Here is a 24,933-nt window from a genome sequence, read left to right on the forward strand (position 1 = left end):
TGTTGTTTCATAGGTCCCCTCATGAAACCACATTCAAATACACTAGATCCACATTATTATTTTTGTCAGCACCAAAATTGCACACAGCCCTAAATATCAGTCCCATTAACATGCCTGACCACCTGACAACTCTGACCAGCAACAGCATTTAATTGCATCTTCTTTAGGTCATGTCCCACCCCTCCACATAATGTAATGGAAATATGTTATGTAGTTTTTGCGTAATCCTGTTAACAAACCAACAAATGCAAACAAAATATAATCTCCTCATCTGACGAAATTACAAAAGCAATGAAAAAGTCTATTTTAATATAGAAAATAAGTTTATATGAGACACACTTTGAGATCAGAAAAAATATTTTGAAAATGGGAACGTCATGAGAATAGACAGAATAGATCATTTATTTCTTTACTTTCACTTTTAATATTGTTTTTCTAATATTGCAATTAAGTTCATATCAAACCCAATGTGCAGAAAGAAAATGTGAAGACAAAAGCATTGCGTTAAGATTGATCTTTATTCACATCATCACATATTACAAAACACAACAGGACACACATCAACCTCTTAAGCACAAAGAAATATTGAGCATGTCAAAATATACTGTGTGTGAACTGCTGCATTAAGATGAAGATAAACTTTGATATAACAATGAGAACAAAACTGGAGCATGACATTCTTGATGCTGTAGTTGTTGGGTTTTAACAGCAGGAGGCAACATATGATTATGTTTCTACATGTAACTGCTACTGTGGTAGAATTAGAGAACGTTTCAGACTAATGCACCATCAGAAAAGACAATAACTAGACTCATTCCATTCCTATTTTTCATTTTATCATTAATATCTTTTATCATTGATACTTTTTCACTTCCATATTTAATACTCTTTCCTCTGCCTCTTCTGCCACTTCATCCTTCAGTCTTTTCTTGCCTTTACAAAAAACACCCCAGTCACATCATCCACCCCGACCCTCATGTCCTGAGGCAGTGTGTAAACCTCCAGCCGGATCAGGGTGAAGCCACTCTCCTTCAAACTAGCACAGACCTGTTCCTCATTCAGTGGGACCACCGGGATCTTTACCCCAGGGCCCCCAAAGTAGTAACTCTCTCCGAGGGCCCCGATGAGCAGGAGGTGGCCACTGGGCCGCAGGAGCCTCCCGATGTGGCCCAAGGCCTTGGTGAAAGCAGCCAGGTCAGGGCTGACGCTCTCCAGGCAGAAGCAGGAGACGAGACAGTCGGCCCCAGCTGAAGGAAGGGCGTCAGGGGCCATAGGCTGAGGGCGGTGCACATCAACTGGGAGGACGTCCATGATGACCTGACGTAGCTTGGCAGCTTTCTCTGTCCATGCTGAGGGCCTGATAGAGACAATGAGGAATTAAAATTGAGATTTTAGAAGACTTGAAAGAACATGACTGAAGAATTCTCAGCAGGGATCGGGTTGTACCGTCGTCCCTCCAGCTTGCACACGTGCTGGAGGTACGGGGTCCAGTCCAGGTTGCAGCCCCCCTCGCCCTGGAGCCAGCGCCTCAGCTCCTGCCTGTTGACCTCCAGAAAGTCTGTGAGCAGCACCTTGTTGAAAACCTCACAGCCGCTCAGCACCTGGTAGAGAGTCGGACCCGAACCTATGTCCACCAGCAGCTCACCACTCACATCACCTGGGGAGAGGTGCAAGAGAAAAGGAAATTCTGAGAAACCTAGAGTTTGATACCAAAATATCAAGTCCTGCTTAAATATTTTTTTTTATAAAAAAGATGTGTTTTAGAAGATGGGATCATCGAAAAGAAAGGTTAATTGGAAGAATAAGTACGTCTGAGAAAGAATTCCTTCCATTTAAGTCCTGTTACTGGTGTGACATTAGATTCACTCATATTTAAATAGCTATTTTAAAACAGTATAAGTAAATGTACCAGTAAGTTTGTGTGGTTCGTCTCTTTACCTTCGGTGAAAGCTCTGTGGAGACAGGCCAGTTTCCACGGCACTATGCTGTCCGTCCTCTCAAAATCAGCCCTCGGTGGAGTGTAGTTATACTGCAGATACGCTGCAGGATCAAACCCCTGGTAACAGGCGGCCATGGCCACCACTCCACTCTCTTTTCCCTTTTCTTCCATCCTCACTTCACACTCTTCAGCTTGGTGGTCAGTCTGCAGGTGCGTGACTGGCCCCTCAGCCGCCTTATATATCTGTATATGTGGGTTCATCTCTCATTACGTGCGTGCTTTGGGCTACTCTGAGTTTCCTGGGCAGAGATAGAGATCATGTTTTTCAGCCTGTGTTGCTGCCTGATAGCATTTGTTCTGTTCACTCTCCCCAGGGCACTGATACCATCAGATCAGGGGGCTTCCTCCAACACTCCACCTAATAATGGACTCCTCACAAGGCTTTCAGGTCTTCCACTCACCCCTCAGAGGCCCTCCCTATCTCCACCATCACTCTGACGGGCCTTTTACGCTCCAGCCATTGACCACTTTTGTCTCAGGAAACCACGTTTCAAAAGACACAAACAGGTCTATCTTCAAGACAAAAAGGTTGCGTCAGTCTCTGTCTGCTGTTTTACTTTGGTGAGTCACTGTTTCAAGAAATGACAGATACGTCAAGTAAAACACAATTATATGCACAAAGAGACAGACTATTTGTTTGTGAATAGTAATGTATTGATGTGATCTCTGTCTCTGTCTGCGTACATGCATTTGGACGAAACTTGTATTTTACTAATATAGAATATTTTAATCCACAATTGTGCTGGATAAAAAAACAAGGATTTACCTGTCAAGACATTAAAAAAAAGAAAAACACTATTAATCTATATAATCATCATCATGGAAATTTCAATGCATAAAATTAAGCTTCACAAAAACTAACAGTAATGCAGATGAAAATAAAGTGCTGTTGATGCCTGTGTGGCTCAATTCTCAAATATTACTAAATCCTTTCTTGTGATGAAATCAAAAATCAAAAATTTTAAAGGGGGCATTGTTGACTTTAATCAGATCCTTGTGGAAACTGATTTAATTTGTGACTTGATGATTCTCCTTCTGTAGTTATTCAATATTCTGGTTATTTTCAGCTATAGAATTGTAATATAAAGTTTATCGTTGCAAAAAAATTACTTGTCAAATTTCGAAACCTGGCCAACTGACAAAAAACATCCCCCGATAGAATTTCCAGTGTTTGCTGCCCATTACCAGCTTTTACCAAACAGCAGCTGAACAAACGTGGAACACAGCCATGTAGTAATCAGGTGTATTCTCCCCAGGAGTCTGTTAACACCTTGTTCGGCCCTGGCAGCTGACGTCAAAAATATTACAGTGACTGAGAGAGTCAGGGTTTCATCTATGTGGAATGCTGCCATGTGATGCTGTTGAATTAGTTTTTTGGACATTTTGTACGACTGTAAGAGCTGAAAAATGTCTCATTTGCAAATACAACACCAAGAAGAAATCAAACAGCACCTGATGCACTCATAGTACAGTACAGTATATTATATTGTAGTATAGTATTGCACAGTACAGCACAGTGCAGTGCAGTGCAGTATAGTATAGTATAGTATAGTATAGTATAGTATAGTATAGTATAGTATAGTATAGTATAGTATAGTTAGTGGATTAGTGGAGACCGAGGCAGCTTCAGGGTCAGTTTCTTCCCCTGAGTCAGATGGACAGATAAAAGAACAGGGAGGAGGAGGACGAACACAGAAGAGCAGATAAAGGACAAATGTGGACGACTGAAAACAAGAACAGGACAGATATAATAGAATAATTCACATTTAGCCCGAGCATCAGGATCCAATTTAGTTATCTGTGGTGCTTTTGGGGGAGGGGGGGGGGGGGGGGGGGGGGGGGGGGGTCCGACAGTGCCACTCTGCTCTGGGTGACTTTTTATTTTGTAACAGCAGGAGAGCAGGTACACAAAAACTTTCATCACTACTGCGGTGAAGCTGTACTAAACTTTAAGGATAAACAGACGCCAGGTAAATATTATTTTCACACAATATGGAGTGTAGTTGTATTTTTAATTAAAAAACGCAGCGTTTAAAGGCTTTAATGTGAATCAGCTTTAACAGTTTGTTGGTGAGATGTAAAAGAACATCTCTGACATTGTTGACAATGAAAAGGACAAAATGAAATGACTCAAATCATTGAAATTGTTTTGTCATTATATTTGTTCTACTTGTTGAATTTGTATCTAATCACGCTCAATGATTTCATTAACAATGAATTGAGTCAAATCAAGTTTGTGACCAAAGTGCTGTTTAATAAAAGAGGACACAATGTGAAACACAAGAAAAGAATAAAATTAAATTTTTTCTTTCTCTCCCTCTCAACAACCGAGTTTTATTCTGAAATGCATGGGTTAGAAAGGCACTTCCGCTCCTGTTCCGTGTTTTGCCGGTTTTTTCCTGACGTCACTTCCTGCCACTTCACCGCCACTACACGAGACTTTTCCACGAAGAAAAACAACAACCGCACGTGAACCGCCAACTTCTCCCGCCACGAGGAACCAGCTCCCCGGTGCTTTGACTCTCTGTAGCGGGGCTGAGAGTCGCGGAGGTCCGGGTCACAGGAGGGAAACGCTCGCTTCGCAAGCAGCGGGGATAGTTTCATCATCAGCTCCTGTCAGTCAGAGGAGGAGGAGGAGGAGGAGCAGGCGTCACGGTGAGTCCTCCTCTGTGTGAACTACTGAGGTACATGAAGGAATAACGGGCTCGGGGAGATGAACTAGTCCGAATAGGAGACGATTCACAGGGAGAGACACACGAACACATCCCCCGGTAAAGTAAGAAGAGACACTACATCCAGGGAAACAACAGGATTATTAAATGAACAGTTTGTCTCCATGGAGCCACAGGTTGATCTCTCCTCTCTCACTGGACCGTGTTTGTCTCTCTCTCTCTCTCTCTGTTAAAGGCCGTAACTTCACCACCATGCTGCTGCACAGGCTCACGCTCTCTGCCAGGATCCCACTGGATTCCCTGAGACACGTCCGCCGCCTGCTCACCACACCACCGACACAAGGCAAGAACAGCTGCCCCCCCAGCACGGTGTCGTAAAGTCTGTCCTCTCATGTAAAGTCCAGACACAGCCATCCTCTCATCCAGCTGATGACACAGTCTCTGTTCCTGAAACGATCTTTATTACCTGATAAGTAAACTGACATAATATTATATTAAGAGCAAACTATTCAGACGTGATTTCTTTTCTTTATTTGATAGTGAACTCAATATTTTCAGGGTCTCTGAGTGTTGATCCACTAAACATTCAACACTACAGGCTTCAGCAAACTGTGTTGGATGTTTGTCAGCTTTGCTTATGGCATTTTAAAGACCCATCATTGACACTTTAAAGACTAATTGATTGACTTAAATTAATCATCAGTTTCAAACCACAGTTATGACCATTTTACCAAACCTATATCGGCTTGTGTTTGGACGTGAGTGCCTGCAGCGTTTGCGTTGATTGCCTGTCACTACATTCATCAGTGAAGTACGTGGAGGCAGATGTGGTGAATTCCAGATGTACATATGATGAAGTGCTGTTGAAACATTTCATCATGCTTTTGAGATTTTTATGCCTGCAGGGTGTTTTCTGACCCGCTTTCTATTCTGGACAAGAAGCCACAGGTCTCTCTCACTCTCTCATTCTCTTCCTCTCTTTCTCTCATGCGCCTCATTGCTCCAGAGAGATGTGTAATGTCAGCACAGGCTTTCTGCTCACCCTGCTGATGTGGCAATTCGAAGGCTGCGATTATCTGTGTCCCAGGTTACATGTGGATGCTGGGGGAGGGCTTCACTTTTTTTTTTGCCTCACTCGTGTAACCAGTGAAATAAAAACCCTGCAAAAAAAACATGTTTGTACAATTTTGTCTTGTTTTACAGTTTTTTTGTGGGTTTTTAGTTTCTTGAAAAGAGTTTTCCATGCACTCATTCTCAAGATTTCCTCCACCACTCTCTCTATGTTTCTTTTAAAGAATAAATATCTTTATGAGATAAAGTTAAATTCTGCATTGCCATCTCATCTCTTTACACAGCTCCGCAGGGCAGGGTCCATGGCAGCTCCTTCGCCCACCGTGGTGAACTCCGTCACGCTAAGAGGATCGTAGTGAAGCTCGGCAGCGCTGTGGTCACCCGCGGTGACGAGTGTGGGCTGGCTCTCGGGAGGCTGGCCTCCATAGTGGAGCAGGTGAGAAGCACAGAACTAACACAGGCTGTATTTCAAACAGTGTTTGGGTCTTTTAGTAAAATCTTCATGAGGGAAGAACAAACTTTGAGGCCATCTGTCTCAAGTTCTGTGATGAGTATGATTTTTTTACAACTCACTGCAGTTTATCTGTAGACCAGCTCACTGTCTATTGAGGTTTATTAGACAACTGAAACCTTCTGGTTCATCCACAATTTGAGAAAATCTTGTCATGCATTTAGTTTGATTTATTTTCTTAGGGTTTGAAATATCTGCCAGAAAACAATACAGCATGCAAATGGCCTGTCACTGAGTAATTACTAATATTCAACACCCTGTAACCACAGTTAATCCACAGAATACAGACTTGAAGAGACTCTTGCTTTGGTAGAAAGTAGTTTAATCAGCAGCTGTTTGCTTTGTTTCCAGAAAGACCCATTACACTGACTTTTTTCACTTTGAAAACCTAAAGTCTGTCATCCATTTTTTTTATTGTGGGAAGGGCAGACATTTCAGAGATGAATGTTTCAAGATATCCACAAATAAAACAAAAAAAGGGTAGTCACTTTGAAGGGTGAGTTAGATTTTTGTTTTTTGTGGTTTTTAAGCTAAATCCACATTTGAGTTTGACTGTGCAGAGAAAATGTCTGTGGTTCGCTGATGTGATCCATTGCTGCTATAATTGGTTATGCTGTTGTCCAGGTGGCCATGCTGCAGAACCAGGGCAGGGAGATGATGATTGTCACCAGTGGAGCAGTGGCCTTTGGAAAGCAGAGATTAAGACATGAGATCCTGCTGTCACAGAGCGTCCGGCAGGCGCTGCACTCTGGACAAAACCAGCTCAAAGACATGGTGAGACAAGCTGGAGGGATGTTAAAGTATCAATCAACACTTAGTCATATAAAGAAGAGACTGCTGACTTCATTCCAATACAGTTGATACAGTGGATGAATATAAAGGAATACAACATCCTACTGATAAACTGGTCACTTGTTGTGACTTGGTTTGATTGAAATGTGTCTCTGAGAAGCCAAAAAGCTGGAGTGATAATCATTTTACTGAAAGAACCAATGTAACCAGACATTTACTGGATTTATGTTGCAGTCTCTGCCCGTGCTGGAGGCTCGGGCCTGTGCGGCAGCTGGACAGAGCGGCCTGATGGCCCTGTATGAGGCCATGTTCACCCAATACAGCACTTGCACCGCACAGGTACTTATATTTACTTCATAGAATAATGACCTTGAAGTGCTACAGAAGAGTTTGTATTTCATGCAAAGTAACATCATCTCCTCCACTTGTCAGATTCTCGTGACAAATCTGGATTTCCACGATGACCAGAAGAGGCAGAACCTGAACAGCACCCTACAGGAGCTGCTGCGCATGAACATCGTGCCCATCATCAACACCAACGATGCCGTGGTGCCCCCGCCGGAGCCCAACAGTGACCTGCAGGGGGTAAATGTGGGTACAGAGTAGCATGGGTGTGACGCTGCTGGGGGTGAAGGCAGCGGTGGCAGTAGGAGCACAGTAGAGGTTAGCAGACGTTGTTTATACAGCATACACATGCATTGTTTATTAGCTACTGTCCTCCACCGTCCACACACACGATGAAAGACCTCTGCCACCCTGCCTCACCTCAATTGCTCCGCCCTCGAGCATTCAAGGCATGTGCATGCTGGGAGGGGATTGATGGCCGTGCATGGAGTCACTGGTCAGGAGGTTCTGTCAGATGGGACCGGGACTAACTTCTGTAGGTAGAAGTCTCCTTTTCTTCCTGCTGAAGCGACTAACACCTCTTTTGTTTTTGCTTCACTCTCAGTCAGTCATCTTATTTACACAGTTTATAGTGTTCTCACCACTTCTTTTCTAATTTCAAATTCAAATATTATACATTGCTTGTTGGAAATCTTAAAACTCAACTTATGTGCAATACATTATTATTCTCAAATTAACTTACTGTGGTTGTATTTCTTATGAATTTACTTTATTCTGAAGAGAAAATTGGCTTAAATTGGCAGATGCCGGATTTTCACAAGTGGTTTTACATAATTTTTCCGGTTCTGCAGGTGATCAGCATTAAGGACAATGACAGTCTGGCGGCGAGGCTAGCTGTGGAGATGAAAGCTGACCTGCTAATCGCACTCTCTGATGTGGAAGGTATGCCTGTTACCACAACAACAGTCCTGATCAGCTGTTGGATAACAACACCATCTGTCTGGGAAGAAAAAAACACCTCTTTCAGGGTCATCTGAGTCACAGGAGAAGAGACAAACACAGACCTTCTGCCATGATGTTTGAAATTGATGATGGGGTTGACACAAGGTGGTGGTGTGCACGTGTCATGGCTGTGGATCCACTCAGCATAAATTCTGAAAAATGTAGGAGGTGGATTTTCTTGGCGGAGTAAAAATGGGGTCATATGGAAGGAGAAAGTCTTGATTTCTATTTCATAATCTAAAAGAAAACTCACCCAAGTGTCTGTAATTGTTTCTGAACAAGTTACATAAGAGTTGTTGATTTCTTAGGACTCTACGACAGCCCCCCTGGAACTGATGACGCCAAGCTCATTGACATATTTTACCCTGGAGACCAGCAGTCCATCACTTATGGTACAAAGTCCAGAGTTGGGATCGGAGGCATGGAGGCCAAGGTTTGTTTTCGATCCATAATCAGGCTGTAAGTTTTTATTGTTTTCAAGTTCAGTTTTATCTTCAGTACGTCGGATGGGCAAAATAAGAATGGCTCTTTTGTTCTATGGATTTTTCTGGACTTCACTTTGCATTTCATGTTTAGTACATAACTTCATCTTTTCTCTACGACTTCACTTGCCTGGAATGTACATGAAATGAAAACTCCAGCAGCACTCATATCCTGCTAGTGAACAAATTATTTGTGCAACTCACTTGATTTAAACTTGAACAGGATCACAGACCATGAAACGAGAGCAGTAGAAGTGCCTGGGGAATAAACAAAATATAGGAATTATTTATTTAATGTCATCTTGAACCATTATGTGCTTCTGATAACCAACTGTATAAACGCTGTTATCCTGCAGAACCATATATAGTTAGCGAAAGGCTAGTGTTCATGTTGCAAGTGAGAAAACGATATGGTAACCTCCTTTAAAAAGTTTTAATAGAAATCTTTAAAATTGAACTTGTGTTTGTCTGCAGGTTAAGGCTGCACTGTGGGCTCTGCAAGGTGGCACCTCAGTGGTCATTGCAAATGGAACCCACCCGAAGGTAACAGGCCATGTCATCACTGACATTGTGGAGGGCAAAAAGGTGGGAACCTTCTTCTCCGAGATCAAACCGGCTGGTGAGTTTAGCCAGGCTGCATGGACTCTTTCAGCATCATGTTTGTAGTGTTGCAGCCCAAACTGCAGCTTCTGTAGCATTAACTCTTTGGCTGAACTCTCTCTTGACCAGGCCCGACTGTGGAGCAGCAAACAGAAATGGCTCGCAACTCCGGAAGAACCCTGGCATCTCTTCACCCAGACCAGGTGACACATTGTTTTCAATAAAAACAAAAGTCTACTGTTGTTTCAGTCAACATTTTTAGATCAATGAACATAAGAACGTTCAAATAGTTTATAAACTCATAACTGAACGTTTTGTCCTCAGTCTACCTTTATTTGATATAGAGAAACACTGACCCCTTGTGGAGACATGTGCTACATGCTCATCCTCTCCGTATTTGTTCGACTGTGTTGTCAGAGGAGTGAGATCATCTGTCATCTGGCAGAGCTGCTGACTGAAAAGAAGGATGAGATTCTGGCTGCCAACAAGATGGACCTGGACCTGGCTGCTAATGCAGGTAGCAGAGTTCACCAGCTGCTCAATCTGTGTGTTCAGAGAGGTCACTCTCCCTCTGTATTGATGGCCTCAGTTAGTTCAGTAGCTGACAGTGTAACCCTGCTTTCCTCCCTTCGACAGGCCATTTGCCACCAGCGATGCTGAAGCGTCTGAGTCTGTCCCCAGCCAAACTTAACAGCTTGGCCATAGGTCTGCGTCAGATAGCAGTGGCAGCCCAGGACAGCGTGGGTCAGGTGCTGCGCAGGACCAGGGTGGCTAACAACCTGGAGCTGGAGCAGATCACGGTGCCCATCGGAGTTCTTCTGGTCATCTTTGAGGCCAGACCTGACTGCCTGCCCCAGGTATCCATGCAGAGCTGCCATAACACAAACACCCCAGGCAAATTAAAGATTATATAACATTTTGTGTATATACACTTTTAGTTACTTCTAAAAAAAAATTTCCATGACCTCCTTAAAATAACTGCAGGAATAATCACACCCTCTGTTTTAATCCAGGTGTCAGCTTTGGCCATAGCCAGTGGTAACGCCCTTCTTCTGAAGGGAGGCAAGGAGGCGGCCAACACAAACCGTGTTCTCCACGAGCTCACCCAGGAAGCCCTTTCGTTGCATGGCGTCAGAGAAGCCGTGCAACTGGTAAAATTGGTCTCCTGCAAATCTTTCAACAGATACTTCCAGCTGCTGTGATTCAAAAACCTCTCTTTGTTTCAGGTGAGCACCCGTGAGGAGGTGGAGGATCTCTGCCGACTGGACAAAATAATCGACTTGATCATTCCTCGAGGTTCATCCCAGCTTGTGAAGGACATACAGAGAGCTGCCAAGGGGATCCCAGTGCTGGGTCACAGCGAGGGGATCTGTCACGTCTACGTCGACGCAGGCGCCTCTATTGACAAAGTTATCAAGATCGGTCAGCAAATGAAGAAACAGAAGTTCATCTCTGAGATTTAACTACAATATCACAACTCATAACCTGAACGTGTCAGCAATTGACTGATATTTTCTGATTACAGTCAGAGACTCCAAGTGCGACTACCCAGCTGCGTGCAATGCCATGGAAACTCTGCTGATTCACAGAGACATCCTGAGGACCCCACTCTTTGACCAGATCATTGACATGCTGCGCACTGAAAGGGTAAAACACAGAATACACACAGTATAAGTACAAACACTCCTCAAGAGAGTTGATTATATTCGGCTTTTCAGGTGACAATGACATGGTACTTTAGATATTTCTATAGTCATCCACCATAAGAGAAAGGATGAATTTATATTTGGTATGTTTAAGTGTTACATTTATTTATTCTTTTATCTGACTGGTGTCACTAGGTGAAGATTCATGCAGGCCCTCGATTTGCCTCCTACCTTACGTTCAGCCCATCAGAGGCCAAGTCGTTGCGGACAGAGTACGGTGACCTGGAATGCTGTATGGAGGTGGTGGACAGCATGCAAGACGCTGTGGATCACATCCACAAGTATGGCAGCTCCCACACAGATGTAATCATCACAGAAAATGGTACGTCCCCAAATCTTTTAGCGCTTGTATTTTTAGTTTTTTGTATATTCTACTTTGCACAAAGTTTGTGCATTTTAAAATAGCAAAAATGTGTCCAGGAACAAAAATTTCCTGCAGTTTCAGTCATAATTTTCTTAAACAGCATCATTCTTGTCCAAGTAGTTGTTCTCCTTACTCGGCCGTCCCACTTTCTGCCGCAGCGAGTAATGAGCTGTGACACTTGTTGACAGGATGAGTGTTCAGCCCCCCTCTGTGACTCCAGTGTTGGGGACATAGTCCATTTAAAATGTAGAGTAGATGCTAAAAGACAGTTTAAAAGACTTGTCCCAGTTATTACTCTGGGTCATGTCTAAACAGATTTGTCTTTCCACTGAGCCATCACTCTGCCTCTCTCTAACGCATTGTGATGGAAAGCTTTCTATGCAGAGCAGAGTGTATTTTCTGTCTTTCAAATGGGATCCATTTCTTCTGACACAAAGTCGAGCCGGTTTTTAATATATCTTGAAATCTTGATGGGAACTAAATGTGTCCCAAAAAATAAGGGAATCTTTCACTCATGCTCAAATAAACTGCAAACTGGAAAGACTGAGGTGCATTAAAGGGGGAGATACAAATATAAAGAATATTTCACACTTCCTTGAGTAATTAGAAAAACAACGGTGAACAGTATTTCAAAAATACAAGAGAAAGTGTCGTGAGCATGTTTCTACGCTTGAGGATTATTTTCACCTGCAGCAGAGGATGTGCCGCTGACATCTAGTGACGACAGAAGGTACCTCAACAATTTCTAACGTCCATTGAATTGTTTGAGTGTCTGCTAACCTTAAAGAGAGTGGTGCTAGATGGGTAATAGATATTCAAAAAATATGCAGCTGGATAATAATTACATTAAATAGATATTGTAGATATTATTATTATTATGATAGAAAGTTATAACTAAGATAATAACAAACATTTTTAGGGGTTGTATGTTCACAGATAACATGATGTCTTTACAGTTTGTAGCTCGTGGTGTTTAAATAAATTATATGAGCAGAGGTATTTAATTGGTTAAATTGCAACGCAGTAATGAATACTTATTATTATTCAGTTAATTCATTCATTATTTCAGCTCAGGCTCATGACATGACCTCAATAAATAGTTCTCAGTGTCACATACTTCATGTTGGTGCCTGAAAGGTTGTGAGATTATAGATTCAGGTTCATGAGCTGTTTTTCTCCTCCAGAGGAAACAGCAGAGCAGTTCCTGCATCAGCTCGACAGTGCCTGTGTTTTCTGGAACGCCAGCTCACGTTTTGCTGATGGCTACCGCTTTGGACTGGGTATGTAGTGGTGTTCTCACCCTGTCGTCTGTCTTGTGTTGCCTCTTTCCCCGTGTTTCCTTCTCTTAACAGCCTCTTTATTCATTTTTTATCCTCTCTCATGCACTTGCATTCTTTTTTTTCCTCCACACATATGTTGTTTACCGTTCACATACTTTCTTTCTCTGACTTTGCCTCTAGGAGCAGAGGTTGGTATTAGCACAGCACGGATCCATGCCCGAGGACCTGTGGGCCTGGAGGGCCTGCTCACCACCAAGTGGGTCCTGAGAGGTGATGGGCACACAGCGGCTGATTTCTCTGAGCACGGCACCATGAAATACCTCCATGAAAACCTGCCTGTTGGGCAGCCTCTGGCTGGACAGAGAGACAGCAACTAGACCAAAGTTGTTTTTGGCTGATGCCACTGCTTCAAACCCCTGCAGCTCACAGCATGGAGCTCAACAAACCAGTGGTCCGTTTTATTAGCACAACCAGAAAGTTGTCCTATTCCAGATGATACTGTTGTTCAATGACTGACTTCTACCTCAGCGTATCGTACTTTATGAGTTGGGAACCCCCCACCCCTCACAGCACAATATTGCAGCGAAATTGTGACCAGGAAGTGAAAGACACAATATCAAAGAAAAGTGAAGTGCTTTCTTAAATTATTTTTTTAAATAATGCAACCTCAGGACATTGATTCAGCCTCTCTTAAGAGATCATTTAATGTTGGCCTTAAGAAGACCCTTTATTTAGCTGTTTTTTTGTCATTACAAAAAAAAAGCCAAAATAATTCTGCTTCAGTGTGTAACTTTTGGACGGAATGCTGGCGTTGCGGAATCTCATGTAATTCAGTAGCAGCAGCGTTTGTCCTACTCTATTTTACACAGACTTAAATTGAGCTTTGTGGCTCCACTATCAACAATGATCATCTTGAATTGTCTACAGAAACAGTTCCTTTTATCAGTACCAAAACTTGCTTTTGCCAGTTTTATTTCATCTGTGGTCAAGAGTCAGCGATAGTTGGTGATTCTCCCTGCCATTAAAAGCATTATTATGAGGAAATACATATTTTTCATTGTATATATCCTAGTCTATCATTTCAACAAAATCAAGTTCTAATTATAATTATACATATTTTTATTTTAGCTGATTGCATTGGACCATTACTCAGAAGGTAAAACTCATGTACTGTATTTTTTTTTCCTTTAACATTTCAACAACAATCTTTGGTTAGGGTTCCATATAAATGTATTTCAATTAGCTTGGATGATGATTGTATACCACGACCAGATGGCATTTAGGTTTCCCTGTAATGAAACTTAATTACAGGATTAAAATAATATGGTATCAAACTTGATACGGAAGTATATGGAATTTACCAGTCGTGTTGTACAGCTACACAAGTATGCACTTCAACTTGAATGCATCAGTTTTATTTACAATTGTGTTTATTTGATCATTGTTTCGAGTTCTGCTCATCTTTCCGCGCTTCGCTGTTTTCCTGTTTGTACCTTGTGGCGCCCAAAGCCTCTTTTCAGAGCGGGAACGAGTAATTGACAAGCTGCCTCCTTCAAGCTGGAGGGGAGAACGCAGCTGCTTTTAAATTAAGCTCCATTACATTCCAGCCTCTGAGCTCTTATCTGATGTCTTGCAATGCACACTTAAGGACTGGTTTGAGTTGTTTAATAGCAGCATTGTAGAATAAAAAAAAAAAAAATGTTGAAAAAGAATATTTGGATATTTTTCTTTCTTTCTTTGATTTTTTGCGGTTGAAATGTTGAGGATTTTTATTCGCTTGTTCGTCTCTGTCCTGGCACTGAGTCTTTCTACTTTCACAAAGAACGCAAATTAATGGGGAAAAAAGTCATACTGATCTGAAAAACAGATGTCTAAAAAGGGCCTTTTTAAAGTTGCCCATAGGGGAATTCACATTGCTGGAAGTGGGGCAAGGAAGATGGAAGACAATACTATAGAGGTTTAATTATCCAGCCATCAGAAATGAAAAGAGGGAGAAGGAGAACTGAGACTAATAATGGAATCACAGGCCTGTGTTCTGGGTTTCTCTTATTTCGTTCTCTCTCTTCTATCATCTAAAGAATTCATTCTCCAAAATGCACTACTTACCCTTCAATCAGCCTCCCATCACCAAGTCCAAAGGGTTCAGCGATGAAGAGGGAGACAAAACTCGGATCTCACTATTTTGTCCTTTTCATGTGTGAAGCGTGTGAAAAAATCATCTAAATGACTTGAGGTAGAGAGGGAACAAACCAGGGACACAGAGTATTGTGTCTTTGATGAAAAATGTTTTTATATTATAGAATTGTAAAATATTGCATGCTTAAAATTGTTTGCTACAGAAACAGTCCTGTAGAAAACATCATATTGTGAAAGGTAAAGCTTCCATTGCACAGATTCTTTACTCAAATGCCTCTATTTTACATAAAAATGCTAATTTTACACGTAAACAATCATATCTGTAACTCCTGTAAATCAAATAATCCATTTTAATTCTCCCTTCAAGTGCTCATTCTCATATCCTTCGCATGAACTGAATTTCTGTTCATACTGGAGAGAAAATATTTTGTATTGCTGTTTTGTTGTTGATCAGCCCAGTTCTTTCCTCTAGTTATGTACCAACAAGAGACTCGAGGGCAAATTTCGATGACGTTATAGTAGAACTCAGCAGATGATGCATCATGACTGAACTGAATATTTCAGCAAGGATGTTTGCAGAGTCTTCGGGTTCTTTGCCTTGACTGTTTTTTATGTGAAGCACTTCATATAAAAACTTTAAACACTAGTTTTCTGCAGTTCAATCCAGGTCCAAAGTGTTTACTTCCTGAATTTGTTTAATATTTGAAACCGCTGCCCCATCATGACCTTAAATTAACTTCCAGTTATGGCGGAGGCCTGTATATTTCATTCTCATCTTTCATCTGCCCTCGCCCCCAGGCTCCAGCTGATCACATCCCCTGCTGCACCACTTGATGGTGCGATAGCTGCTGGGGATTGTTGTCCACAAAGATATAAGAAGCCTGTTGAGGGCAAATCGCTGGACGTGTACAGCAAAGCTGACAATCCTTTAATTGGACATTACTCAAGGCCAAAACTCATATTTCTTGTTGTTCTTGATCTTAAGAGATTTTCAAATGCACTCCCCACTGGGCTTCAATTTTTTATGAATAAATAATTAATGGTCAGAGTTATTTATTCATGTGTATCTTCACCAATTACGCAGTGTCTAATTAACAATTTCAATAATTGATATTTATTTCTGAAAGGGTCGAGTATCTTGGGCTGATGAAAAATGCATGAGCAGGGATGTGGACTGGGTTTTGCTTTTTGTTCTGAGAGAGCTTGATGCTCGGGGCTAATACCAGGCCACTTTGACTCCAACTCTTTGAGTTGGCACTGGCCCTGTGATGTGGATCTAATATGGGCATCTTTCATGGACCCAAAGCGCTTACTGTGTACCATGTGATCTCATAAAGACTCCTACATGCCCATCCTCAGATATACCCCTTTTTTTCGGTCTTTAATACCGAACTTCAAAGAAAAAGCTTCTGTTTCCTTGATAATTTTTCTTTGTGTATGTGGAATGACAATATCACGGCAAACTGTGGACACTCGTCTTGCTAGGACCTTGGTGGTTACATCTACATCTAACTCTGTGGCCTGATGAAACTGAAGTTAAATCAACATGTTAAAAAGAAAATGATCCCTCAGATTTCTGACAACCCCTATCCCCCTGATCTTTTGATAGTGACAGCTGTGGTCGTCAATAGAAAATTAACAAAGGCTCACTTTAGCTGACTTTCATCAAGTTTTCATTTATTGTGATTCCAGTAGGACAGGAGGTTGGGGACCTGCGAGGCAAACCATTTTGCTATGGAACGACCAAAGCAAAAAAAAAAAAAATCAACACCATTTACTGTGAGCAATGCTTGAGAACTGAGTTGGGGAGGAACTTTATCCCACAATGCAGAGCAACCCAACAAAACCGGAACCCAACATCAGACGCACCAAAAAACCCCATCAGTAGAATGTAACATTTCAGGTTTGGACACCACAGTGCTGCGACCACACCGAAACACTGTTGGCTTTAGGGGAATGAGAGGGTGGAGGGCTCAACCATGAGGGTGAAAAGTAACTGAATCAGTTGATCTCGGTGACACGTCTCAGAGAGCCAATGGTTGGGCTGGTGCTCCCCCACTCGCTGTGCCTCCTGTACTCTCCGGGACGCAAGAAGTACTGGCGCCCCCTGTAATTGGGGTGTTCGTGCAGCATCCAGTAGCCCTCCATGACGTTGACGGAGGAGATGTCACGGGTGTGGAAACGCTCGTGCAGGTCGGGGCAGTCGTCCATGAGCTCCAGATTCTGGCCGCCAAAGTCAGAACGCTCAAAGATCTTCATCCTGTAGTTCCCGTTGTACTATAGAGGTGAGAGAATATGATGATACAGCTGTTAATCAGACAAACATGTTCACCATATGTATTATCAGTATTATCGGTCAAATAGAATAACGTGGCAAAAAGTGATGGATAAACTTTTCCCCCTCATACTGATCCAATGACCCAGTCTACTTTTTGCACTGCGTTATGGGTCAAGCCACAAAGAGATGATTTAAAATAGCCACAGGTATTGGCACTGACAGGTGAGAACAGTAGGACTAGGCTTGGGAACTAAACCATCCTAAACTGGCACTTCCACAGAGACCCTTGAGTGGGAACATTGCTTGCATCAGTTCAAACTCACAGGTGGCACCATACGGCAGGAGCGGATGCAGTCATTGAAGCCCGCCCAGCGCTGGTAGTCGGGGTATTCGCCCTTGTGAAGCATGTACTGGTACCCGGCGTAATTGGGCTTCTCGTAGGCCACCCAACAGCCACTCTCAACTCTTATCGAGTTGCAGCGGCTGAAGTAGTTTTGCATCTCGGGGCAGTCACTACTGCACTCATAGTGACGACCCTGGAAGTTCCTGTCTTCGTAGAAGATAACCTGCAGGGGATATACAGGATAGTTGGATGTGACTACCACAGCCATGGATATATGGTACACCTTTACATTATAAGTTGACTCCCCTCCATCTGTGTAGACTCTTATCAACAATAAGAAGAAACAAGTGCAGTGTATTCGCACATATTTTATAACCACACCGTTTATTATTATTTTGAGCCTCTAGATTTTGGTAAAGATCACAACATCCCAAAATGATAGACCTGATTAAGATTTGAGTGAAATGTATTATAGCATTGCATCTGGTATATTTCAATAACCAAAAACTCTAAGCATATTAATATTTGCATTTTTACCATCCTCAACAGAAGACAGAGGCACACAAGTGTTTCTTATTTTGCAATTTAAGTTGTTTAATTTAATTCATTCACATTTGTATCCAATTTCTCCCTGTATGTCCTGAAGATAGGGTCCAGTACATATCTACCCACATATGAAATTATCACTCAGTGAAGACATTTAACATTTTATATGAGAAAAATATATCATTTTCTACTGTATCTTTGCAGCATTTATCAGTTTAGTGTTGATTAGTACACAACATCAAATTGTAGAGTTGCTGTTACTACATATATATTTTAAATAGCACACTTACCTTGCCCATTGTAACTGTGTTAAGTTCAGACCAGGCGAGTTACCGGGCTGTACCAGGCCTCTTTATAGACCCTGCTTGGATCAGGGCTTTGCAAACATGAGACAAAGCTTTGTCGTGTCAGCAAACTGCGCTCCACACATAGCAGAACACTATAGGACTGGTGAGCTACAGCCGCCGCTTTGTCTCCGTCAAAGCTCTCTGTCTGTCTTTGGAAAATACTGTACAACTGCACATTCTCAAAGGGCTTCAATAAGAGTTGCAACATCTGCCTTTATTCTCATAAATTAATTATTCATTTTTATTTATCTTTAACATGTAAATAAAAAAAGAGAAATGATCACACAAATGTAATGATAATAAATAAATGAATACATGTCTATGCCAGAAACCTGCATGCAGAGTGTGAGGAGGGAAATGATGGGAAAAGAGAAAAGGTTTGGTTTGATATCTAAGTTATTTGATGTGAAATAGATCATTTAACTGTTGTAATCTTCCATTATGTTTGAAAGTTTGAAGATCAACACTAAATAGGAAGCAAATCTTCTCCCAGGACCAATTATTCTGCTTTATACTCATGTGCATATTGTAAGGATATGGTGAAATGAGCTCACAGGACACATTTTCTGTTTTAAAATCAAGTCTTTAATGTTCATATGAGTTGCGCATTAGGTCGGAGGTTACATAAGAGTCCTCATCCTCCTGAGTGAGCCCACCATGGGGTTGTGGCAGCCCCAGTCGCCACAGGCCCTGTACTCTCCAGGGCGCAGGAAATACTGGCGTCCCCTGTAGTTGGGGTGCTCATAGAAAATCCAGTATCCCTCCAAGATGTTGCAGGAGTAGATGTCACGGAAGCGGAAACGCTCGGACAGGTTGGGGCAGTCGTCCATGAACTCCATCGTGTGTCCCATCATATCAGGCCTGTTGTAGATCCTCATCTTGTAGGATCCTCTATACTGAATGTGAAAGAAAGCAGAGTATGATTATTATGCTGTTTTGGTTCTGGAGAGCACAGTGGAGGAGCTGCGTGTCCTCGGCTGATCCCTCCACTTTGGATTCATTTGCGTATTTGGTTTCTTAGTAACTGCTGATGCTCTCTTCCAGCATGACAAAATTAGATTCACCCTCACTAAACTGCCAGAAACACTCAATGTGACTAACAGAATTAAGATGAAGGCACCGAGTCTTATGGGGGGGTGCATCATATTCTTTTTAAAGGCTGACTGGGTCTCCTTGTGGGCCTTGCAACATAGACTTTCATGCTATGACCTGCCTGAGTACCTGCAAATGACATCAAAAGGCCTGTGATTGACATCCATTTCTAAAGCGGCATTTGATGCACACAAGGTGAGTGGTGGGGGAGGGAGGGAGCTGGGGTACAGCCCGTTCTATCTGTCTGTTTGATTGACTTACGGGGGGGAACATCTGGCATGAGCGGACGCAGTTGTTGAAGCCCATCCAGCAGTGGTAGTCGGGGTACTCGCCGGGGCCGAGGATGTACTGATAGCCCATGTAGTAAGGCTTCTCATAGGCCACCCAGTGACCGCCGCTGACACGGATGGAGTTGCAGCAGTTGAAGTGCCTGAAGGTGTCCATGCAGTCATTTCCGCACTCCCAGTGGCGTCCCTGGAAGTTGCGGCCTTCGTAGAAGATAATCTTGAGAGAGAGAGAGAGGCGTGCATCACTCATGTCAGGTTGACTGGTTGCAATACACGTGAATGGACTGTAGGAGACACTGCTCTCCCTAGAACAAGCTCAGTTTCTTTTTCCTGGACTCCTCATGTGTTCAAGCCGCTTCAGTTTTTATGCAATTGCTTCCTTTTATTTAAATAACAACATCTCGTCTAAACTGAGCATGCTGTCAAACTTTCAAATTCAATGAGCCAAAATGTTTTTCTGTCACAAAAAATACAATGCATCTGTCAAATGTGAAAGCCATTTAAATTGTTGATGACCAGAGACACTTCCCTTCTAAACACCAATAGGTAACGAGGTTAGTCCACTATAGCTTTTTAGCTCATACTTTTCTCTCCCTCTGCTAAATCCTCTCTTCCTGTTATTATATTGGACACATGTTCCTGAACCGTTCTCTCCAACCCTCGCCAAAGCAGTTTCCATATTGCATGTGAGCTCATACCTTTCCCATGGTTGCAGGGCTGTGTTTGCGCATCATGGACCTACACACTATAACTGGTCCTTTTATACTCTCCCACTGATGATGAGGCCTCTGACACGTCAGGAGCTACTAGTCTTTTTTACCTTTTCAGATGCCGACCACTGTTCCCTTTGTCTGACAGCCCACGGGCAACTTATCTCCTGTCTGCTAGAGTTTACCTATAGAATTGACGACCCCTCCCCACCCACCCACCCCCGTGCCAAAAAAGAACACCACACAAGTGCTATTCTGTGTTTGCGTGACCCTTGTTACGCCACAACCTTGTGATGCAGCCTTTTGAAATATCACACAAAGGCCCTTTAGGTGTGTGGCCCCCCAACAACAAAGCCTTTAAAGTGTACAGTTGGGTAGGTCTGTTTGGGTTGCGCTCTCTAAACTACTACTTAACCGAGTCATGATTTTTACGTCATGTCTCGCTTGGGTAGAAAAGTTATTTTTTTTTATCCAGTCCCCTCGATCCAGTGAGTTTGGACGGGTGCCTTCTCTAAAGTGGTGCAGGCCATGATGTAATTGTTGTTCAATTCCCGTTAAAGGGAAGTGGTGTTGATACTGTGGACTGAGTCAAGCTTTTGTGTTGATGTAATCTACAGTGATCTGTTGTCTCTTTTCGCTTCCATAGCCTGCAGTTGTACTGTGATGCCAGACGGGACCGGTTTGTTTGCAGATGTACAGACAGAACTGCACTGTGTGTTTGTGTGTGTGTGTGTATTTGTGATATAAAAGCAGGGGTTTGGGGCATGTGTGCGTTTTATTCTTTTGTATAAATTGATAGATGTTTGGACTTGAGTCTTTGGCTTGTAAGCATATAGCCCAGAGCTGAAGGGGAAAAGGCCAGAACGAGTTGCTGCCATGCATTGTGTTCCCAAAGCCCAGCTGATGCCAGAAAGGTCACCTTTTCGCCTTTCATCGGGATAAAGAGCTCATGCCCCCTCTCCACTTTGTGTGGGTTTTGCAGCTTCAACTGTGTCAAAAGGCAAATGTTTCCAGAAAGCACAATAGCCATTATGTTCCCTGGGCCAAAAACACCGCTATTGTGGTGATATATCTGGAGCCATACGACACTGTTTCAGTTTTAAGGAACAGCGTTGATAAGCTTTTCACGTCTTTGATCATTCATCGACTTGAAACCCTCACAGGCTTCAATAGGTTTCATGTTTGAAGCTGCACTCTTTTCCTATGACATAAGTAGATCATTGATATTCTTTCATCACACTGTGCCGCGTAATTGTGGCAGATTATCAGATGGGATGTTGTTTTGTTTTTTAGAGTTTCTGGAGCAAATAGTTTCTCCGGGAGGTAAGGTTTTTTTATCAGAACATATAAGGAACAAATGTTGAGATATTTCTTATATGTTCATTCGTGGATTAATGATTTCTTTCATCGTGTCAATTAAATGTAAGAACCCTTTTTACTCAGTCTTGATGCAGGAGAGCATTAGAATGACAGGGAAGCCGTGTGACTGGAGAGTCTTGTTCTAACTCTAGCAAACATTGACTGTGCTGAGGTGTCTTTGATTGGGACTTAAGGCTGCTGCTCAGTCTGACCTCTGACCTTGGCATAGACAGAAGCATGTAACTGAGGTGCAATACGACCTCTTAACCAAGAAAAAAGTATAGCATCATCTTCATCGTTCTAATTTTCTTCACCGAGGAACATCGGCTAACCCTAACTCATTAGTCGGGACCTTGACTCTTTCCACAAAATGTAGCTTCCAGAGGGGAACCTTTTTCGCAGGCTCTCAAATGATCATCTTTAGCTCTGCTACAAGACATCTCCTCCCCACCCTGAAGGGAAAGTAACATCACAGAGGCCCTTGCCTGCTTTCTCAGTTCCCCCCGGAGGAGAAGAAAGCTACCCGCTGTGGAGCATTCCACTCTTCATCTCCAGAAAGACGTAAGAAAAGGAAAAGGAGAGGGGAACAAAGTGGGGGGGCTAGATGTGTGGCTCCATTGTGTCCGAGGATTATATTGTGCAATCTGAGCAATCGCGTGGGAGATGACGACACTATTAGCCTGCAGAATGACTGTCAGTCGGGGACCTCTGTGATTGATGTGCACCCCACAGAGATGGGAGAAACTTTGACAAGACAGCCACCCCAGCACTAGTTAACTTGCAACCCTTTTTTGTTTCGTCTATCCGGCTCCAAATGAAAAAGAAACCCAACAACATTTGTGTCGCTGATACCTAATTAGAATGTGAATGTGCAATTCATTCAGTAAAACACATTTCAGGTCAGAGGAGACTTCTTTCAATTCAAAACAAATCATGTTCCCTTAATCCAAACCGTGGTCTCTGTGACTCGGCAATATACAGTAAGTCTCACCCCAAAAATGTTGTAGGAAGAGATAGGAGAGCAGCCGCGCTCTCAGAGACTCCAATGTGCTTTTACTGAACAGTCATTACAAAAACATTGTGCTACTGAGGTGTAAACAAGGGGTATGTGCGAGTTCTGCTCCTGAGGACTAGCTAATCTGGTCCTGAAAATGTGGTATGATCGGAAAGCGCTCGCCAAAAAAGCCTCCCATGCCAGGAGTAGAATGAGGACCTCTCTTTTGCTGAGAGATCATCCTCTCCATTCTTTCTGTCAGTAAATCTCCAGGCATCCTCCCTCTCTTGTCACTGCCAGCGCGCAGGCTCTATCGGGATTGCCAGACGCAGGAGCCACTATGAGCCTGTGCCAGGGCCAGGATTTACCGCGATGCTTCTGATGTGCTCCATCTTTTTTTTTTTTTTTTTTTTGCTGGGGGATAATTAAAAGAGGAAATGGTGTTGGAAGAACAGAGTGGAAAAAGCAGGAGGAGGGGTCTTCGACCGAGCAAATGGATGCAGCTGTCAATTATGTTGAGTTTGTTTTTCTCTTCTCTGACATTTCGTGTTGAACCGTTACCCGTCAGGATTTAGTTTTTAAAGTTTGTCGCAAATCTCCGCTCTGTACATGGAATTACATTTGGTCTAATTAAGAACTGCTCTTAGTAAAATCACCATAAGGACTTTCTCTATAGTTTGGTTCTGATGACCTGCAGTTGATTGTATACAAACCTGAGGGGAAAGATTATACCTGATTTACAACTTTATCAGGTTTTATCCTACAGAAGAAATGTTCATATCAAGAGGACTTGGAAATGTGCCACACCCTGCAGCCAGTGTTGTGTTATTTATTTTTTTATTATATCACAAATTTATAGAAAAATTCTTTTTATTCTTGTAAATGAAAGATTTTCTTCATGTCACTACAACCTGTCTTTCAGGAAACTTTGATCGCTCAAGCCCCTTCCTTATTTTTGTCTAAATCTTAAAGCTCCACCATACAGCATGACCCAACGCCTGTGAACAAGCAGGACTTACTCCTCTGCCTCTCAACAGACGCACTTTGGGGAGTGATGGCTTTCAGTTGCTCTCACTCCCCATCTCCACGCACTGTTTTGACATGGCGCGTCTCCCGTGCCCCTGAAGCTTTAAAGGTTTAAAGAGCAACTTTTCACCCTGTAATCCAGGTGCCTTTCAAACAAAGTCACACGCTGTTTACTGACACATGACAAAAAAGTTCAACCCCCCTCTCATCTCTCCACTTACAAGACTGTAACGCACCTCGGCGCCTGGTAGTCATTCCTCCAGAGCAGCCCTGAACAAACAGAGCTTCAGCGTGAAGGGGCCCCTGCCTTTCACCACGCGCTAAATTTGTAATCAGATGTGATGCTGTTGTTCACTTCTTCAAATTTGTCATCAAAGCAAATGTGTTCTGACAACAGCCAGTGACAAGTGCACCAGAGGAGAGGCACCAAATCAGCTCTTTTTTTTTCATGCTGCATATCAATTATTGATCATGTTGCCACCTTCCTTCTCCCCCCCTCCCCTCCCCCACCCACAGCCAGTAGACACCTTGTGATAATGAAATACATCAATTTAAAAAATAAATAATAAACCGGGGTCGACTCCATTGTTGCGGAGCTTTAAGAGCTTGATTGACTGCCTGCACATTTTCCTCGTTGGCAGTCAGGCACATCAAACGCTGGTTCCTCTTATTGCCCAAGGCCACTTGCAATTTATTTAGAGGAGCAGCACTGCTGTCCCAGCAGGTAACATCACTGGGCAGAGACACTCAGGATCATAGCTTTGAGGTGCCTCTCAAATCCCACCTCTGCTGGCTTCATCATGTGCAAAAAAAAACATGGATGCATATGATTTACAAAATGCCTTCCTTATTATAGTAAATCAAGCAGCAGATAAAGCTGCATTCATTTCCTCACATGCAATATGCAGTTGTTCAAAGACAGTGACCTCGGATCCCCAAAATATATTTTAGCCACATGTCTCACAAAGTGTTGGATAGTTTATTGGATTTC

At 42.7% G+C, this 24,933-nt stretch overlaps 4 protein-coding genes across 9 annotated transcripts; 1 reads left to right on the forward strand and 3 right to left on the reverse strand.

Moving 5' to 3' along the window:
- Window positions 1–499: 499 nt before the first annotated feature.
- On the reverse strand, window positions 500–2,235 carry LOC109626801 (phenylethanolamine N-methyltransferase). Its single transcript, XM_020082965.2, has 3 exons — window positions 1,939–2,235; window positions 1,447–1,657; window positions 500–1,357 (listed from the first exon to the last, which is right to left on the reverse strand). Exons 1-3 carry the CDS (start codon window positions 2,198–2,200, stop codon window positions 919–921), a joined length of 912 nt encoding a protein of 303 aa, XP_019938524.2. The 5' UTR covers window positions 2,201–2,235; the 3' UTR covers window positions 500–918.
- A 2,146-nt stretch (window positions 2,236–4,381) lies between these two features.
- On the forward strand, window positions 4,382–14,533 carry aldh18a1 (aldehyde dehydrogenase 18 family, member A1). 6 transcript variants are annotated; one of them, XM_020082662.2, is made up of 18 exons: window positions 4,382–4,775; window positions 4,907–5,014; window positions 6,027–6,178; window positions 6,878–7,027; window positions 7,280–7,384; window positions 7,478–7,636; window positions 8,242–8,332; window positions 8,701–8,825; window positions 9,349–9,493; window positions 9,604–9,677; window positions 9,892–9,991; window positions 10,111–10,331; window positions 10,488–10,625; window positions 10,701–10,896; window positions 11,000–11,121; window positions 11,316–11,502; window positions 12,729–12,824; window positions 13,005–14,533. In XM_020082662.2, exons 2-18 carry the CDS (start codon window positions 4,924–4,926, stop codon window positions 13,199–13,201), a joined length of 2,349 nt encoding a protein of 782 aa, XP_019938221.1. In that variant the 5' UTR covers window positions 4,382–4,775; window positions 4,907–4,923; the 3' UTR covers window positions 13,202–14,533. The 6 variants fall into 6 exon arrangements, with proteins under 6 accessions (XP_019938221.1, XP_069373072.1, XP_019938219.1 ...); XM_069516971.1 differs by having other exon boundaries at window positions 7,478–7,630; XM_020082660.2 differs by having other exon boundaries at window positions 4,388–4,654.
- Window positions 14,534–16,750: 2,217 nt separating this feature from the next.
- On the reverse strand, window positions 16,751–18,558 carry crygmx (crystallin, gamma MX). Its single transcript, XM_020082917.2, has 3 exons — window positions 18,418–18,558; window positions 17,562–17,804; window positions 16,751–17,237 (listed from the first exon to the last, which is right to left on the reverse strand). The coding sequence occupies exons 1-3, from the start codon at window positions 18,424–18,426 to the stop codon at window positions 16,962–16,964; spliced, it is 528 nt and encodes a 175-aa protein (XP_019938476.1). The 5' UTR covers window positions 18,427–18,558; the 3' UTR covers window positions 16,751–16,961.
- A 478-nt stretch (window positions 18,559–19,036) lies between these two features.
- Window positions 19,037–20,709, reverse strand: crygmxl2 (crystallin, gamma MX, like 2). Its single transcript, XM_020082934.2, has 3 exons — window positions 20,552–20,709; window positions 19,828–20,070; window positions 19,037–19,370 (listed from the first exon to the last, which is right to left on the reverse strand). Exons 1-3 carry the CDS (start codon window positions 20,585–20,587, stop codon window positions 19,095–19,097), a joined length of 555 nt encoding a protein of 184 aa, XP_019938493.1. The 5' UTR covers window positions 20,588–20,709; the 3' UTR covers window positions 19,037–19,094.
- Between the last annotated feature and the right edge of the window lie 4,224 nt (window positions 20,710–24,933).

The sequence above is a fragment of the Paralichthys olivaceus genome, chromosome 21 (assembly GCF_024713975.1).
Source record: "Paralichthys olivaceus isolate ysfri-2021 chromosome 21, ASM2471397v2, whole genome shotgun sequence".
Classification (NCBI taxonomy): domain Eukaryota; kingdom Metazoa; phylum Chordata; class Actinopteri; order Pleuronectiformes; family Paralichthyidae; genus Paralichthys; species Paralichthys olivaceus.

Bases quoted from the DNA above. Each gene is read 5' to 3' on its own strand.
- crygmx (XM_020082917.2), bottom strand. The intron at 17,238-17,561 runs GTGAGTTTGAAC...TCACCTCTATAG, and splicing joins CCTGCCGTATGGTGCCACCT to TACAACGGGAACTACAGGAT.
- aldh18a1 (XM_020082662.2), top strand. From the start codon at position 4,924: ATGCTGCTGCACAGGCTCACGCTCTCTGCCAGGATCCCACTGGATTCC. The intron at 5,015-6,026 runs GCAAGAACAGCT...CTCTTTACACAG, and splicing joins CACCACACCACCGACACAAG to CTCCGCAGGGCAGGGTCCAT. The intron at 10,626-10,700 runs GTAAAATTGGTC...TCTTTGTTTCAG, and splicing joins TCAGAGAAGCCGTGCAACTG to GTGAGCACCCGTGAGGAGGT.
- LOC109626801 (XM_020082965.2), bottom strand. From the start codon at position 2,200: ATGAACCCACATATACAGATATATAAGGCGGCTGAGGGGCCAGTCACG. The intron at 1,658-1,938 runs GTAAAGAGACGA...ACCTCTCCCCAG, and splicing joins CCACAGAGCTTTCACCGAAG to GTGATGTGAGTGGTGAGCTG. The intron at 1,358-1,446 runs GTACAACCCGAT...TGTCTCTATCAG, and splicing joins TGCAAGCTGGAGGGACGACG to GCCCTCAGCATGGACAGAGA.
- crygmxl2 (XM_020082934.2), bottom strand. From the start codon at position 20,587: ATGATGCGCAAACACAGCCCTGCAACCATGGGAAAG. The intron at 20,071-20,551 runs GTATGAGCTCAC...CTCTCTCTCAAG, and splicing joins GCCCTGCAACCATGGGAAAG to ATTATCTTCTACGAAGGCCG. The intron at 19,371-19,827 runs GTAAGTCAATCA...TTTCACATTCAG, and splicing joins CATGCCAGATGTTCCCCCCC to TATAGAGGATCCTACAAGAT.